At 37.5% G+C, this 19,070-nt stretch overlaps 1 protein-coding gene across 1 annotated transcript; it reads right to left on the bottom strand.

The window, feature by feature from the left end:
* On the bottom strand, positions 1 to 10,755 carry igbp1 (immunoglobulin (CD79A) binding protein 1). The gene is made up of 3 exons (XM_014978672.2): positions 10,251 to 10,755; positions 6,020 to 6,355; positions 1 to 1,280 (listed from the first exon to the last, which is right to left on the bottom strand). The coding sequence occupies exons 1-3, from the start codon at positions 10,719 to 10,721 to the stop codon at positions 1,011 to 1,013; spliced, it is 1,077 nt and encodes a 358-aa protein (XP_014834158.1). The 5' UTR covers positions 10,722 to 10,755; the 3' UTR covers positions 1 to 1,010.
* Positions 10,756 to 19,070: the final 8,315 nt, after the last annotated feature.

Genomic DNA, 19,070 nt, shown 5'->3' on the forward strand with positions numbered 1-19,070 from the left:
TTTGATTTTGATTCATCACTAATAGTGCTTTTAATTTGTTGTATTACCAAACAATTTAAGGAGACAGATTTTTCACCAAAACAGAGACACTATGCTTGTGACAGAAAATCAATTAGTATAGGTTTGATAAAAGAGTATCAATATGTTAAAATGAATTGTAACATTAAAACTGCTATAAAATATTTCATGTTTCTATGTTCTAGATCACAGGTGTCAAACTCCAGTCCTCTGCTGTCCTGCAGTGTTTAGATGTACCACAGGTACAAAACACTGGAATGAAATGGCTTAATTACCTCCTCCTTGTGTAGATCAGCTCTCCAGAGCCTGGCTAATGACCTAATTATTCTCTTCAGGTGGTTCAGCAGAGGTTCATCTAAAGGTTGCAGGACAGCGGCCCTCGAGGACTGGAGTTTGACAGCCCTGTTCTAGATGATGACCTCCAGTTGTCTCTGTGGGCCAACCAAAAGTATGCTCAGCATTTTTATTAGAAGTGTCCATTCCAGCAGCTGCATATACCACAATACAACAAGAAATCACATGAAAACTTTCTTTAACCTGACGTTCTGAGATGTTCAGGTCTGGTGACATCACATGGATCAGTTTATCAGTTTTAGGCAAGAACAAGAACCTTTATATTACAAATGCATTATGGTGCAGATATGTGCATCCTTTGGCTAACATAGGATTTTTGTATCTTGTAATTATACAAGATACAAAATAAGGAAAAGCTTAGTTGTACAACCATCATGTAGCTTTAAAACCATGGCATTAATGAAATATTTTCACAGCGTTTCTTTGAAAGGAGAAAACAGAGAGGATGTTTAAACTATTCGTCCTGATTCATAGTTTCTTCAAACAGCTCTTTCTACAGAAGATAAATCAAAGAACATAAGGGCCATTCCAAATTTTGATACATTCTTATATTTAAATTTTTAGGAGCAATAATGTGAGGAACATCCACTTTGTTGTTTACATTACAAACATGAAACTAAGAGTGCATTAAGAAAGGGTTAGCCCATGTTCTGGCGGTTTCCATATCCTCGGCGGTGATCATCTTTCCACTCATCCCAGTTTCTGGCTTTTAACAAAGAATCTTCATCATCATTCTCAGCCTTTTTCTCTTTTTCTTCATCTCTCGCCTGCACATCAGTGTTGTCCTCCACAGTAACTTTGCTCGGCATGCCCTGATCAGGCAGGACTCCATGTTTTCTGTGTTGCTCATACCAGTCATCCACCGTCATGGTGGGGAGGCTAGGATACCCAGCGCCGAGTACTTGAGCCTGTGGACAAGAGAAATGAAATCCATCGCAGTGACTTAGCATATTTTGAAAATGACAACCTATACTGCAGCTGATCGCTGAGTGAGCCTGTCTGACCTGTTTTAACCAATCAGTGTCATTTTCCTTCCATCTGTCTAGCAGCATGTACAGTGAACAGACCAGCTGAAACTGTTTCTTAAAGACACTTAAAGTGCATATTCAAGGTTCTTTTAAATGGTAGAAAAATATTTCCCTGGGTCAAACTGTAAATCTGGTTGCTGTATTTGGTGTCCAATTAGCTAGTGAATAATTTAAAGTGTTGACTCAACAAAAAAGCTCTCCTAGAAAAAACGTGTGATTTGTGTGACAACTGGAGGTGAACGGAGCCCAACGGCTGCGGTGTGATTGCTGAGCTCAAGGAGGTTTTGTCTGCTTTTATGTGGTTAAAACTTGTTTATTGGTCTGGATATGGTGAGGCAGGAAAAAATTATTAGCCTTGGGTGAGATTCATCCAGCTGGGAAGGTAAAATTTCGCCACTCACAGTATGTAAACTAACATTGCTATCTGCAGTGCACACTGCTGCGAGAAGGCTTAAAACGAAAGTGACCCAAATGAATATTAGATGGGACCCAAAAGATGAAAAAGTTGGGCTGAAATCCACTGCAACAGCACCATAACACAGCAGAGGCAGCGAAGGGAAAGAACAAATATATATATCTATATATATATATATATAGATATATATATCTCTATCTATCTATATATCTATATATATATATATATATATATATATATATATATATATATATATATATATATATATGCGCTGAGTCCTTATCAGTGCTTTAAGTTCATCCATGTTGTCAGCTAACAATCTCAGGTTGCCCACTACGATGGATGGTAGAGATAGTTTAAATTTCCTCCTTTCTCTCTCTCCTTCTTTTCAACTCCTCCGGGATTTATGGCTTCAACTCTGGTATTATTTCAGCTTTTCCAATGTTGATGTTTTGAAGCAAATGACTGGACCCTAACCCAACCACATGGAGATGACATCAGTGCCATCACTGAATATACGACTGACTGTTAACCCTTTGCAACGTCAATTAATCATTCAAGGCGCCATGTCAGGTCGGAAGTGTGGGACGGGAGTGTTGAACACAGCGACTGAAATTGTTTTCCTAAGTTGTTTTTGCCAGTTTATTCATGGCTTCTACTTGTTTGAGTCAAGCTAATTTGTCTGAACCCAACACGCCTGGTTGGGGCTTATAGACGGCTGTATTTACAAAAGTTTGGAATAACTAGCTTAGAAAACGACCTATACCTCTTCCCTCCTGATGAGCTGATCAAACTGCTGACTTTGCCTGAATCCAGAACAGGATTTATATCTGTATGTTATAAACAGTGTTTCCCTTTACACCAGAGCAGCCTTAAAAACATACAAAAGGCGAGATGCTAACCAATCTTTATCCATAAATGTTAGGCTACATGACGGTGCAGCATTGTCTCCATCATTACCAATGATGTAAACCTTCTCCATAATGTGATATTTGATATCGTGGTGTGGAGTTCAACAAACCCACTGTCACTTGGACAAGGCAGGCAGCACAGTGAGGATCATGTTCTTTGATTTCTCCATCTAACACAATTCAGCCTGATCTGCTCTGTGAGAAACTCTGAAGACACAGGAGGAGGCCTCAACAATCACCTGGATCCATGGCTAGGTTTGTCAGAATAGGAAATAAAACAATTAATTGCATGATAAATGAAAATAGTCAAGATTTTAATTTGTCAGCTTAATCGTTTCTTCCTGCCTTTTTCTTTATTGGTGACACTGGATGAAAAGACTCAACTCCAGTGTTTTCCACTGACCCCTCCCTTCCTCATTTCCTTAGTGTAAGGGAGGAGTGAACTATTGGATCAGGTAGTGGGATGTGGCCGTCTTCTCCATCTAAATCTAATGATTATTGAGGGGCAATATAATATACAGACTTCATAATCTGTACTCTTTTGGTTGAATGTAGTTTTTTTTTCCCACTTTGGTTTTATGTTGCATTTGGTTTTAATTCAAGTGCATTTTTTGTTAATGGAAACAGAGTCCATTTTATTTTTGCTTTGTTTATTTTACCAGTTCCAGTGTTAAATGTTCTTTGGAAAATAAAGTGTATTTATTTTTGGCAGGATGTGCTCGTATTATTATGTCATTATATCAGTTTAAAATGGTCTTCAAACAATATTATTGTTTATCGCAATAATTTTGGAGACAATTAATTGTTCAGCAAAATTTGTTATGGTGACAGGCCTAGCTATGACTACTTCACAAACAAACCACAGTCTGTGAGACTGAAGGACTGTCTCTAACAAGATGGTCAGCAACACAGGAACACCAGAGGAGACACCTGAGTGAAGTTGGCCCCCTCACCTTCTTCAAATCAGACAAAATTGGTGTCAAACGTTTGTGCTACGTTTGTGCAGCAAAATTTTTCGATTGTGCCGCTATCATTTTAAAGATATCAAGAAATGTTTCCAGAGGTCATCCAAGGTCAACCAACCCCCCACCTTCTTCAAATCAGACAAAATGGGTGTCAATCAACTTGGCTATGTTTGTGTTGGTTTGTGCAGCGAAAATTTTTGTTTGTGCTGCTTTGGCTTTGAAGATATTAATGAAAGTGTAAAGGTCAAAAGGTCAACCAGCCCCCCAACTTTTATGAAATCCAACTTTCTTTATATCTTTAAAATGATAGCGGCACAAACGAAAATTTTTGCAGCTCAAACCAGCACAAACATAGCACTAATGTTTGACACCGATTTTGTTTGATTTCATGTCCAAAACAAGAAGGAACAGCTGTCAAAGATAAGCTATTTTCCTCCAAAAAGGCAGGATGAATGTTTGAAAAACAGAAAAAAAATCTCAATGAAAGTACAGAGCCACTCCAGCGTATTGCCACCCTTGCGGTGCAATTCTAAAACATCCCACCTGTAGAAGTTTTGATTTGTCTGTTTTATTCTGTTGAAGATTACAGTAACCTTTATTTAATTTATTTTATACCCGGTTTTCCTTAAACTGCTGTAATTCTTCATGTTTATATGACCGGCAGCTTGTAAACATATTTGCAAAGGGCTTTAGTTTCCCATCTGCAATGTCGTTACTATCCTGTAGCACTTCTCAGTGGGGGTGGTACCGATCCCCCCAGAGGACGCTGGCAGAGAGAGGCGCTGTGATTCCTTTGGGGGGCATTTGCACAAAGATAAACTTTACACTTTAGATACGCAACAATACCAGTTTAGACGTTGAGCTACTTGCTATAAACTGAGGTGTGTAACATTAAAACATGCATGGCTGCAACTGTATCGATGTTAGCTCTTCTTCTCTTTAGTGTCTCTGTTAGCTTCTCAACAGCTGTCATTAGGGGCGGAGCAGAGTAGGCTTGGAAGAGGAGGTACTAGAACCTTTGACTTTGAAATATGGACCATTAATGCATTTAGGGCTGAAACGATTCCTCGAATGATTCGAGTACCTCGATTACTAAAATTCCTCGAGGAAAATTGACCTGCCTCGAAGCTTCGTTAATTTATGTTTTATTAGTTAGCGCACCGTGTTCCAGCCGGGACTTCATTTGCGTTGCGCGGAGCTCTCACTTCCGCCTCTGAGTTGTTGACAAAAGCTAAGTCTCAGCGGCATAAAGTCCAATCTTCAAGATTGGCCCGTGGGGATTTTATTGATTGATGATAATGCCTGACTTTTTATCGTTTTTGGGGAACCAATAAGCATCCTTAAAATGACTGGGGGAATGCCTGGAGTACGGCAGCATTTCTCCTCCGGGGCTGCTGGTTGAAAGCGAACGGCGGGAAGAGCGCTGAGGTGAGCGGATAGCCTGAACAGGGCGGGCGGCTGAGTAGCTGATGCTTACCGTGTAAATGTAGCTTTACCGACGAACCGCACAATAAATTTCATATCCCGGTCTGAAGAAACGGGTGGCGGAGCGCATCGTACATGGCTGGTAGATGAGTTTCTGAGTGTGACCAGTGAAGGTGTCGTAAATATCCCGTATTGCTTCCCCCCGTGTTCGTCCCCCGGTCTAACGGTTCGTCAGTCCGCTGGTCTATTTCCTCCCCTCCACCCCATCTTACGTTCGTTCATTCGCCCTCTCCTCCCACTCCAGGCGGCATTTCCCGTATTTTCAAACCCAAAGCGTGACAGGTTAGGTGGCAAGGTGAGTTTAATTAATCTATTAAACTCACTGAAGATGAATACATAAACTAAAAGCTGGATTGTAGACATTTTTTATAAGCATATTTGTGAGCCTGCCTCTTTGTTATTAAATTCAATATAATTTCAGATTTTTCTATAACTTTTCTTCTGGTTAACTTAGAAAGTGAGCTATTATTGTTACAGGTTAGTTTTCTAAACTACAAAAAAGCAACTGTTAGGGATGCTCAAATGTGAAAAATTGGACTGATATTGATATCTGATAGTAACACCGGTATTATGCCAGATTTACCAATATTTCATTTTATAATTTTTTTTATCCGATTACTCGATTAATCGTAAGAATAATCGATAGATTACTCGATTACTAAAATATTCGTTTACAACAGCCCTAAATGCAATGAGAATGTGAATTTCAGACCCCTTACGATACAAAGGCTTCAACATGTGTTTAAAGTGAAAGATGAACTTTAAGAATGCTGACTATTCATAAAGTTCACATGAACTGACTTACAAACCACTTCATCTGTTGCCATCATCACACAAACTCACCTGTAAAGCATTTCTAGTGAGGATGAAGGGTTTCATGGGATTTCTGGGTGGCTGAGCTGGTTGGTTAGCAGGACTCTGCTTCAGAACAGCCATGTTTTTAAGTATCTCCACCTCCTGGTCAATGGCCTCCATCTCCTCCAGACAAACAGTGATCCATCTCTGGACATTCAGAAGGTAAAACTCTCTGCTGACCTCGTCATCGGCCTGTCCTCTCTCCATTACTTTGTGAACATCTGACAGTCTAGTCTCCAGTTCCTTTCTCTGTCGATACCGTTCAATCTTCGCTTGTCTCTTTGCTGCCATGGCAACCAAATTTGATGGACCTGCAGAAAAAGACTGAGATCACAGGCACATAAGTAAATCAAAGTCCATGAATTTATGTCTAACAGTATCAAGTAACAGGTCTGTTGACAAATAAACTGAATAATATGCTGGTAGTTTAGTTATATTCCCACAGCTGCAGTCTTGAAATAAAACAGAGTCCTCAATTTCTGACACCAAGACGAGACCAAATGCAGCAGAGTCTGAGACGAGAACCACAGAAACACAAGCACCATAGAAAAAGATAGCATTTTTTGCCCTTATTTGTAAATTCCATGATTTTTAATTACCTGAAATTAAATGCCATGACTTTCCAGGTTTTCCATGACTGGTCGAACCCTGTCTGAGTCAAAAAGTGAAGCTCCCGATTTACCAGTCGATCTATGTTCCCACCCTCATCTATGGTCATGAGCTAGCCTAACCCTAGGGTTAGGCTAGCTAACCTTCTTAGGGTGCTACCCCCACGACCCCACCCTGGATAAGCGGAAGAAAATGGATGGATGGAGGTCAGGCTATTCTTTCATCAGTGAAATCTTCAGAGCCTTGTCCACTGCAACTTCCAACCTTAGATAATAATTTCCCAATACTTTGTGGTAGGTTGTATTGTGGTTGGTTGAAATCAAAGTCAAATCTTTGGGACACATTTCTTGGGGTATCTAGTCCAAAAATCACAGTACACATGATCAAAACTACACAAAAACCACAGTACAACCTGGAGAACATAACATCTGGGCTCAGTTCTGTCCACATAAGTGGAAAAACGATCAGTTCTAAATAGCAGTCAGAGTCCAGATCTGAATCTGTAGAAGGCGTACCAGGCTTTGCTTGGCCGGGCTAAGTGTTTTTGTTTTTATTTAGAAAACAAACAAAAAAACAACACTTTTTTTCTTTTAATAAGCCGGACTGCAAGCAAATCTGCTCCGGTGAGCATTTTACTGGCAGGGCAGAATTATTCCTGAAAGAATAGGGTTTTTATTTATTTATTTTTTTATAGCCGATGCATTGAACAGGGCGCGCGCACCAATCACACCACTGACGCCTCTGTGCGTTGCCTCGCGCGCTGACTTAGCTTGATGTCTGAAGTTTACCTCAGTATAGATTGCGCACACCTCCTTTCACTCAAAGTGGACGCAGGCTGACCTGTATGGATATTTACATCAACCCCCTGAGGATCCATGTTTTTTTGTAGAATTAATCAAAGTAGGAGTCAAGTTTAAATCCACTGCGTTTGCTTTGCTCGTGCAGCTCAATGTGAACCACAAACGTTCACATTGAGCTGCACTCAATGTTCACAGGTGTGCATTTAGAGGTGAGCATTGAGCGTGCAGTGAGACTGAAATTTTTTGGTGAACATAGCTTGGCGTGTGCATTTACGTCTCCACACGTTGACTCTGTCTGCGCTGTTAAAGTTTGAGTTCCCAGTTAGCAAGTGCGTTAGTCGACTGGTAATTCAGCCTGTGGTGGAGCTTTCGCGCTCGCCCGATAGACGCGCAGCACGCTGGTTTTTTTATTTTTTATTTTTGCAGCAACACAATGCACATCAAATGCTTTGTCCATTTAATGTCAGGTAGAGTTGCTGCGTGGCCATGCGGAGATCAGAAATACTCGTCCTATAAAGCTCCGTCAACCAAAACAGTTTCTGTGGCGCTAATTGGACCCTTCCTCTTCTTCTGCAAATAACATCAGCACCACTAACAGCGTTTGAATTTAGTGAAATCTGGGAGAGGGGAGTGATCAGTCAATTATAATAGTACTGTACGAACACATACATCTTTATGTATGTGTGAGCAAACAGCTAAAACTCAAAGATTAAACTGACAGCATCAGATTGTAGCTATGGTAACAAATTAATCAAACTATGAAGTTTGTTCCTTGAACTTTTACAAAGTAAACTTGCCAGCTCCTTAAAATCTTAAATTTAGATGTTAAACCATTTAAAATATTTTAATTTATGTATGCTGAAACCATTAAATAAAATTTAACAGCACTGATATTCTCTTAGGCCAGTTCTAAATGTGATCAGCATTACATCGTGTTTTTAGATCCCCTAACCGATTACTTAATTTGGAAAATATCAATTATTTGCACTTCTGTTGTTTAACAGAAGTGCAAATAATTGATATTTATTTTAATTTTATTTATTTTTATTTGTTGTTTTTAAGATTCTATAGTTGTGGGTTTAAGTATTATCGGCAATGTCTTCCAGTAACATAATTACCCAAAAATATATTTTTCCTGTCAACTTGCATTGATGTTAAGTTCGTTTGAACTTAACATCTTTTAATAGAGAAACACTGTAGACTGCCTTGGTGCCCTGACCACCTAGCACGTTTTCTGGGGAAACTCTGTTACCTCATTATCTAAAACGAATATTTTCACTGTGGCGTGGGAACATGTTGCCAAGACATGGAGAGGCATGATTACACAGCCTTCTTCAAATACGGTTTTATGTGCAAGTCTGCAACTAAAATAACTAAATTGTATTTACATTCACGCACAAAAGGTGATATGTAAAATTAAAGGTCGAAAAATATTTAAAATTTAAATCTCATTTTTATATCAAAACCTTGGGTTTTGAAAAATAAACTTCTTAAAACCATACCTGTAAGATTTTGCGAATGTTAGCATTTACATGATTCTTGAGAATAGGGACAAAATGGGTTTTAATTTTCCCATATTTTTTAAAATTATTTCTCAACCTTATGTATGCAAATATGACAAATAATGTTTTGGAAATGTAAAGATGCTAAGGTACAGGCTCCCAGTTGCAACATTTTTTTAAAAATTACATTTTTAATGGACCTGACCCAGAACTTTGTCATCACCATCTGACAAAAATAAATATAAAATGATTTTTAAAATACTCTATTAGTGATATTTTTACTCATTTTACAGACAAAAGCTTCTCAAGAAACAAAAGAAATATTATTTAAAACAAAAGACAACAAAAAGTCCATCTGACAGAGTTGACACAGAACTGAAGGTGGTGACAAACTAGCGAGTAAAAAGAAAAACTTGATACATGTGAAGTAATGCAATTTATGTAAAATAGATTAAAGTGAATTAATTGCACATTTAAGTGAGATTTGACAACAATTTCACTGAAAGAGTCAAAAACTGACGGAGTTGACGAAATGCCAAACTACCTCAATTTATATGATGTTATTCTGAAGGAGGCCATATTGTAGCTCGTCAGGTCCATGAAATCTTTACAGTATACCAAAATTAAGCTTTTATTTCACAAAATTTCATCAAAGTTTTGTAAATGATCAGTTATGGTGTTGACACATCATGGTTGTGACAAACAACTTAGGAATAAAACAGAAGAAAAAACTAAAGAATAATTTAAGCTAACCGGAGCTAACTAGCCCTCTTAGCAAAGGAAGAGACAGGAAGTGGTCATGGGGTCCTCAGAAGTTCTGGTGCCCCCCAATAATGCCTGATTTTTTACATTCTTTTCATGTCTGACGGTGTTGACAAAAACTAGGGACAGATTTCAACGGAGTTGGAAAATATCTAAAAATTATTTTTAATTCAATTTATTGATACTTTTATAATTATTTATATGACTACTTATATTTAATTGTCATAATATATAATTTCAGTATTTCTTTAATTGTTTTAAACTATTATAATGTATTGAGTTCTGCTCTGGGACAAGGGATTTTACAGGCATCATCCACCGAGTACAATGTTTAAAATAAAAAAAATATTCAGCAAACACAAGAAAAATATACATTGTTGTGCTCACATGACCCAGGTTAGTTTAGTCAGATATTTGAAAAAAATATATTTTGTGTATATTTTATTCAACTTTTGTGCTTTATTCATAGGACCTGTTTTGTCTCTCTTAAGAATCACTGATATTATGAGTAGTACACATGTATATAAAGCTCAGGGTAGTCTTTACCTTGGCTTTGGAAAATACGCCCTCCGATGTTTCCTCGGAAACACCGTTTTCATTTGATGGCTTCGGCAGCTCAAACTGTGAGATGTTGTAGTCATGACACGTCTTTAAGAAATCCATGAAGTAAGCCCGAGCTATCTGCACTGTCTCCAGCCGCTTGTGCTGGCTGCTCTGCTTCATGTGCAGGGCCCCTAGCAGGGCAGGGAGCAGCAGGTACTTCAGGTCTGCAGTGGCGAGCTCTTCCACCTCTTCGTTACGGCTAAACAGGTCGAGCTGAGCAACCATCCTCGACGCGTCTTCCAACATGTTAATGCCGCGTTTAATGCGATGCACGGTGTTGGGGCCAAACGGTTCGTTTGAACTGTCCAGTTCCTCAAGTATCTTCCAACCACGCTCCAATAAGTCAGATAGCCTTAATTGTTCAGTGTCTGAAGCGGATGACTGTTCAGCCGCAACGGTCATACTTTCAGCCATCTTCTTCTTCTTCTTCTTCTTCTTCTTCTTCTTCTTCTTCCTGTTTTTATGGTAGTTGGCAAGCAACGTTTAGATGTGCATTATTGCCATCTAGTGGAATGGAATGTGAAATTTTTCACTACCTTCCGCATATTTAATCAACTCTAGTTTAAAAACTACTACACCTAGACACTTGAAACTTGGACTGGATTATTCTCTTCTTCAAGCTGAATATTATGAACCATGTTTGTGATTTGTAAAACCTTTTTCTGATTTGTGAAACTTCAATAAAGGCTGATTTCGGACATTTTTGGATATTGGTCACTCCAGCTCCAAAACTGCAACACCTAGACTCTTCAAACCTGGACTATATTATTCTGCTCTAATAGCAGAATATTTTAATCCATGTTTGGAATTTGTGAAACCTTTATGTGATTTGTGAAACTTCACTAAAGATCAGATTACTATTCATACATGTTCCATGCAGTTTTTTTCAAATTCAATTCTAATTCAAAACCACTTTATTAATCCCAGTGGGAAATAAAATGTTGGTGTAACTCATTAATTTTTCAAAGAGTTATTGTAGATGGTGATGGCTGTTGGAAGGAAAGATCTTTTGCAGGGGTCTGTTAGTGAAGTTTCACAAATCAGAAAAAAGTTTCACAAATCACAAACATGATTCTAAATATTCTATTAGAGCAGAATAATTTAGTCCAAGTTTGAAGAGTCTAGGTGTTGTAGATTTGGAATTAGAGCAGTTCTCGTGTGACCGAGATATAAAAAAAAAAGTGGTGATATCCACTTTTTGGAAGTTTCACAAATTAGAAAAAAGCTTCACAAATCCCAAACATGGTTTTACACATTCTGCTGTTAATTGACAATAATCTGATCCAGGTTTGAAGTGCCTAGCTGTAGTAGTTTTTTAATTAGAGCAGATCTATGGTGATGCAGATGCCAAAAAAATGTGAAAATTGAATTTCATTGAGTTTTCACAAATCAGATAAAAGTTTCACAAATCCCAAACATGGTTCTAAATATTCTGTTCTTAATTGAGAATAATCCAGTCGAGGTTTGGAGAGTCTAGGTGTCGTAGTTTTGGAAATAGATCAGTTCTCGTGTGACCAAGATAAAAAAAAGTGGTGAAATCGCCCTTTTTTGAACTTTCACAAATCAGAAAAAAGTTTCACAAATACCAAACATGGTTTTAAATATCCAGCTGAAAGAGGAGAATTATTCAGTCCAAGTTTCAAGTGTCTAGGAGTTGTATTTTTTTAATTAGAGCAGTTCTAGTATGAAAGAGATGCCAAAAAATGGTGATTATGGAACTTTATTGAGTTTTCACAAATCATGAAAAGGTTTCACAAATCACAAACAAGGTTTTAAATATTCAACTTGAAGAAGAGAATAATCCAGTCCAAGTTTCAAGTGTCTAGGTGTAGTAGTTTTTAAACTAGAGTTGATTAAAGATGTGGAAAGTGTTGAAAAATTAAGTGGAATCGCCCTTTAGCTATTGGAAGCTGGAATGGAAAAAATATAAATTTTTCAAATAAATATTGAATGAAAAATAGATGAAGGAAAAATGGCTAAATAATAAAAAGAAACATGAGAAATTGATAAATTAAACTTTGATATTGAAAATTGGATTACTGAAAAAGGGAAATTGAAAAGTGGTTAAATGAAAAATAGATTAATGAAAAATGGGAAAAGTGAGCGGTGAGAATGATTTATATTTGTGAACAAAGAATTATATCTCAGCACACTGCGGAGTGTGTGGCTTTGTGTCTGCGCTACAAAGTCCGTCCATGTATGTGATCCCGGTTGGCCGGTGCATTAGTGGTTTTAAGCGTTCAACTCATGGAGCAGCTTTCCGCCTCCTAGTCACTCATCACGCTGGTTTTATTTTATTTTCAGACGAGTTTTTCTCATAATGCAAGAATGTTATCAAATAATAACCTCTCATCAGGCAGAGGGCTGCGTCCTTAATAAACCTGCTATTAAGGACGCAGCCCTGCGTCTCTAATGTCGAACCATGGATTCATTCATGCCGAGCTTACGTACTACCAGATCCATAGCCTTCGACTTAAAAGCTGTATCATATGAACTTCTTCGTGTGGTTTCCATGATGAGGGGGTTTGAGTTTGAAAACATTTCTCCGTCGTGCCTGCTGCTAGCATGTGCTTAAATGAAAATCAGCACTTTCTTCTTTGATTTCCAATTTTGACTTCCAGTGATTCACTTCCTACTAAAGAGCCCCCTGGTGGTTGAAGAAAAATCCACAGTTTATAAGCTTTAAACCCATGGTTCAAAGCGTGGGACGAAAGTAGCGGCTTATAGTCTGAAAAATACGGTAATTCAATTTTAACTTTCTAAATGCTTTATTCCTAGCTTTAATAGCTTCTTTACATTCATTAGTCCACCAAGGAATAATTTTCTTTTTCTTTAATCCAGTAGATTTGCCAATGTCCTTTTCTGTAGATTCACATACAACTCTTCTTCTATTGGAGTTCTTATGATGGCTTTGAAAGTGTGCATTACCTCCACCATCTGGTCTGGAGTGTGAACTGGAGCTAATGCCGTTCACTAATAGATCTTGCATCTTACATCTGAAAATGGATTGGATAAAGATAGCTTCTGTGTTTTAGTTAAAGAACTGAGAAAAACAGATCATATTCTGTTATACGTAAAACTGAAGTTACCTTCTACATTTAGTGTTAAGGACAAGTAATAGTTTTGCTGTAGAACCGTCACTAAACTGTCAAAGTTTGATGTTTTGAGGCATGAACACATTATTTACTACTTTGCTAAACAATGTTACATTAGGTTCCACTATAAGGACTGTTGAATTATTTTGTTTGTTTATTGCCATTTTAACAAAATAGTAAACGATTATTAAGGAACCCAATAAAGCATACTTTGTTAGCATTAAGTCGCATGTATGTAAACACTGAAAGTATTTCACTGAAATATAATTAGACACTATTTACAAAATACTTACAAATATTATTGAAATGTATTTATTATGAGATAACCTATTTGAAAATATTACCAAAAGTACAACTTCAGAAAAGTATTGTTTGTATATATTTGTGATATATTTTTTAAATTTACATATAAAGTATACACTTTTACAAATACATGCAAAGTGTATTTTTAAAAGGATTATCCAAAGTATAATTTTAGTAATATAATTAATTAGAATTTAAGGCATATTTTAGAAAAAAATACATTTTTAGAAAGAGTATTGGAAGCATGTTTTTAAAAATGTATTTATTTTACACTTTTAATACAATCTGAAGTATATCCACTTTATAACGTACTGAAAATGTATTTCAGAAAAATATTTGTTATATATTTAAATACATTAGTTTTTCACCAGGGATGGTCCGCAGAGGCCTTCCAAAGCATCAGAGGGATCTCATTATTCAAATATGTCAGTCAGGTGAAGGCTACAATAGAATTTCCAATGAATTAAATATACTGTGGAAAACGGTGAAGACTATCATCATCAAGTGGGGAAAATATGGCGCAATATGGACATTAAGAACAGGTCGTCTGTCCAAAATTGATTACATGAGAAGAAAACTGGTCAGGAAGGCTGGCAAAAAAAGGAATTATGAACAAAATTTTCGGCCTTCAGTTAGAAAGTTGACGATGAAGAGGAACTTTATCTTTCAGCACAACAGTGACCCAAAGAACACATCTAAATCAACTAATGAATGGATTCACCAGAATAAAATCGAGGCTTTGGAATGTCAGCCAGAGTCCACACCTGAATCCCACCGAACATCTGTGGGTGATCTGAGGAGGGCTGTACACAGACGATCTCCTTGCAAGGCGTCAGATTTGGAGAAATTTGCAAAGATATAAACAGATATAAAAGCCAAAGATGCTGCAACAAAGTATTAGTTTAAGGGCGTTCATATTTATGCAATCATATTTTTATTTTATATTTTTCCCTTGTGGTTGCCAGCCCCATCCTGTATGGTGTGGTGTGCTGGGGCAGCAGGCTGAAGGTGGAGGACACCGACAGACTGAACAGACTTATCCACAAGGCCAGCAGACTGTGGTGTCAGAGAGAAGGATCCTGTCCAACATGCAGACCATCTTGGACAACGAGTCTCATCCACTTCATGACATGCTGGCCAGATACAGGAGCCCCTTCAGTCAGAGACTCATTGTACCAAAGTAAACCACAGAGTGACACATTTCTGCCTGTAGCCATTAGACTGTACAATACTCAAGTCTGAGTAACTTTATACTAATTTTGCACTCAGATTATTTCTAGATTAACATATTTGCATGTGCAATATGGTTATATTTGTATTATTAATATTTAACACCTTGGATGGAGTAGCTTGTCAACTAATAAGTAATTTTCCCTTGGGGATAAATAAGTATATTCTATTTAAAAGTTTCAGTTTTTTCAATTGCATTGCATAGGTTATAGGTCACATTAAAGGTGAAAAAAGTTGTGAAATTATTTGTCTTGTCATTTATTTACATAATGAAAACCTGGCATTTGAACAAGGGTGTGTAGACTTTTTATATCCACCATATATTAATTTAAAACAAAACTACCTAATATCAAAACATTTTGCAACGATTGAAACAGCAACAGATACTCTAATAAAAGTGACTGAACAGTAGCTTCACAATGGAGCGACAGTGCCTATCAGGAGTACAGATGGACATGGATGTTAATGGTTTCATTCCATATTAAAACCAATAAAGTTTTATATCAGAGATTAGATGAACTTTAGTGCAGTTTCTCTCCTCCACGCTGCCAAAATTACACAGAGGCTCAAATATATACATACATCCTGTTAGAGGAAAGTGCTTTCAATTCTTCTTGAGAAAAAATACTTATGGTACCCATCAGCAAATTGTGTCTGCTTCCCTGACAGAGACCTTTAAAAAGCCCATATGCTGACAAAATCATGATTTCAAAATGACAGCTAATAAACTATCATGGCGACTCTCTCTACTTCTAGCTTAGAGCTTTTAGCTTTGAGCTAAAAGCTCTATTTAAAGAGAGCTCAGAACTCATTGCTGCCAAATAGCTCAGTCTTTGAAAAAAAAAACTTTCTCCAGAAGCTTTTAGCTAGTTTAAGTGATCAGCTGCAGATTATAGTCATGAGTGAAAGATGCTGACTTTTGCAGATAAAGTTTGCAAATGACACAATCACAATCAATTATACCTTACCAACTTGTGCAACTAATGTTTTTTTTTTTTTTTATTTCATTCGTGGATATTTATTCTATCTTCAAAAAACAATTGTTCAAATAAAATATTAAATCTTGGAAAAATGAATGACATTCATGTCTTTGATAAGTCCGGGTACTGTTGCTCTTTTAACCAAACCTTAATGTCCAAGAAATGAAAGCCTGTTTTCACCTAATGATTTATTCGGTATTAGCATTTTTAGTAGTTAGCCACTGTCACATAGCCAATGGTATAAATCCTGTGGGGGAAAATGCATTCTGTATTGTGCTGCATAAACCTTTAAGTACAAGGATGAGATATATTTATAGCACCATTGATTCGAGAATTACACAAGATAACACCTTGTTGGAGTAGCTCTGTTATATTCCTTTTTTTCTTTTGTTTCTACATACTCTTTCCCTTTTTTCTGTTGAAAACCTTGCTTTCGGGACTCATTTTCCCTTTTGTTTTAAATGCTACCCAGCAGGAAGAATTTTTGCTTGTACTTTTTAGTTTTGGGCAGTTGCAATGATGTGTAACTATAGCAACAAGGCACTTCTTTTTACAACAGAGAAGCAAATCAGCAGCTCAAAAGATTGAATACTACCTAAAGTAAAACCCCAAATCTCAGATGAATTAAATAGATGATGAAGATACAGAGCAGGAGCAAAGTGGAGAGAAAGAGAAGGAGGAAGTTCATACCATCTCTTCTACTAATCACAACTGGGGTTATGAGATCTCTGACAAATAAAATGTATGAAGTTCAAATGCTGGAATGGACTCACACAGGGTGGAAATGCAGTGTTATGTATTTTTCTGAGAAGTTGCTTTAGAATCACATCCCCAAATTCAGTGTTTCTGCTTTTAGCTATAAAAGCTGTCTGAGAATTGAAAAGGGGCAGTAAAAGCAAACGAGGTGAATTAGCTGTGCTGGTCAACAGCTGATGTAATCGACAAACATGCTGCTGTGAAAATCATCTCTGCAGCTCAGACATTGCTGTAACTTATGTCCATATTTATCAGTTTCCAGTAGTTTTAGGACTAAGCTTTTCCTTTTGATAAAACTGTAGGTTATTCTGAGCTATCTCAGAAGTTATGCTGCTGGACCACCTTGCCTCACCAAGTTAAAATATCCTACTACTATCCAGTTCTGCATTATATATCCTTTTAACTTTATCTCAGTGTTTTTGCTTTTGGTATTAGCTGTCACCTTCTGAAGGAAACTACCAGCTGAGCTACTGCTGCCACCAACTTTATGTTCCCTTGCTGTAGCTGATGCACCTTTCTCTGCTATCTCTATTCACTCTTGTTCATACTGCAGTTGCAGAAGCTGAGTATGAGCGGGCTCTGTTTTTCACCCTTTAAAGTTTAGTACAAGCTCAGACATATGCTTACAAGTGTTTCTCCTAGATCCTTGCTTTTGTGTTTTGTATGTCTATCTTCTCAAACCATCAGCCAGTCATAGCCAATGGCTGCTTCCACGATGAGGAAGGTACAACTGAAAGTTTCTTTATGGAAAAAGACTGTGGGACAACTGTGCAAGACACTTAACCCCAAGTTGCCTATCAATCTGCAGTGTATAAATGTGTGTGGGAATGGGCAGAGGGTTTACCCATCATGCTTTCCTACCCCCAACTCCCCACCTCCTCCAGGCCAAGCGTTGCTTGTTTTAGTTAGAAAAATTAATAATTTTAAAAAGTCTTTAATTTATTTAATCTGGATGACAAGCGTCTTTGTTGCTCTGAGCGTTTCACTGGCTGAGCAAATTTATTCCTAAAAGTCAAGTTTATAGTTGATTTAAAGCCGAGAGAGCGGAGCCGCAGACAAGTTGACCTCTTAACTCAAACTGGACACAGGCTGACCTGCATTGATATTTACATCAACCCCCTGTGTGGAATTAGTTTTCTTTGGCGAACTCCACATCAAGGTGAGAGTTTCAAACCCACCGTGTTAGCTCTGGTTGCGCAGCTCTATGTGAACCTCTTTCACAGAATCGCGCTTTCAGAGCTGCAGGTTGAGGGCGCGGTGAGAATGATTTAGAATTGTGAACAAAGAATTATGTGCGGCGTTTACATCTCAACACGCTGCCCAGCATGTGGCTCGGTCTTCCCTGTAAAGTTCATGAATGTGTTCCCGGTTGGCCGGAGCGTTAAGGTTTAACGAACCACCGCTAACCTCATCATGCAGGTTAGCCCAGTGAGGAGCTTTCGCTGGTTTTATATTATTTTATTATTATTTTTCCGGTTGCACGATGCACCAAACTCTATCAAAATGCTTTGCCCACTTAGTCAGCTAGAGTTAATGAGATCTGGAAAAACTCGTCCCTTATAGCTCGGACAACTAAAACAGTTTATGTGACTCTTATTAAAAACTTAACAGACACGAAATGGAAAGATACTAAAGTCACATTAGCAGCACTTAATTCAATGTCCCGTTTGTTGCGCATCTCTGGGCAGTGCAGCGGATTTAACTCATCATGCAGGGCCGGTCCAAGGCTGCATGAGGCCTGGAGCAGAATTTGATTTAGGGGCCCCTTTTGTTTCTAAGATCATCAGCACCACTAACAGCTTCTGTGTTGGATTTAATCTGAGAGAGGAGGAGTAGTTTAATTGGACAACCTAAAACCAATAAGTTATAATTGCAGTTTACTAATTTGTATCTGAGTTCAAACTAAAAGATTAAACTCACAGCATCAGATTGTAGCTATGGGAACAAAACAATCTATGAATATTGTTCTTTGAACTTTTAAATCGTACATTTAAATGTAAAACAATTTAAAGTCTTTTAATTTATATGTGCTGAAACAATTACATCACATTCAGCAGCATTGATAATTTCAATTAACAAATGCTATATTTATATATCTGTGGTCTGTGTTAAGATGTTAGCATTTATGAAGGTCTGGGGGGCCTTATGGAGGTGCTGACATAATTTGGATTAAACAGAAGTGCAAATAACTGATATTCATTTTAATTGTATTTTTTGATTTGTTGTTTTTAAGACTAGCTGTGGGTTTAAACAGCATTTCACTGACGATGTTTTCCCATAACATACAATTACCCAGTAATATTTTTACTGCTTAACAGTTTTGGTAACACTTTATTTGACGGGGTGTGCATAAGGCTGACATGACACTGTCATAAACATGAAGGAGTCTTTATGAATGT

This window comes from Poecilia mexicana, unplaced genomic scaffold (assembly GCF_051168715.1).
Source record: "Poecilia mexicana isolate PSO_F unplaced genomic scaffold, ASM5116871v1 scaffold_10, whole genome shotgun sequence".
Lineage (NCBI taxonomy): Eukaryota > Metazoa > Chordata > Actinopteri > Cyprinodontiformes > Poeciliidae > Poecilia > Poecilia mexicana.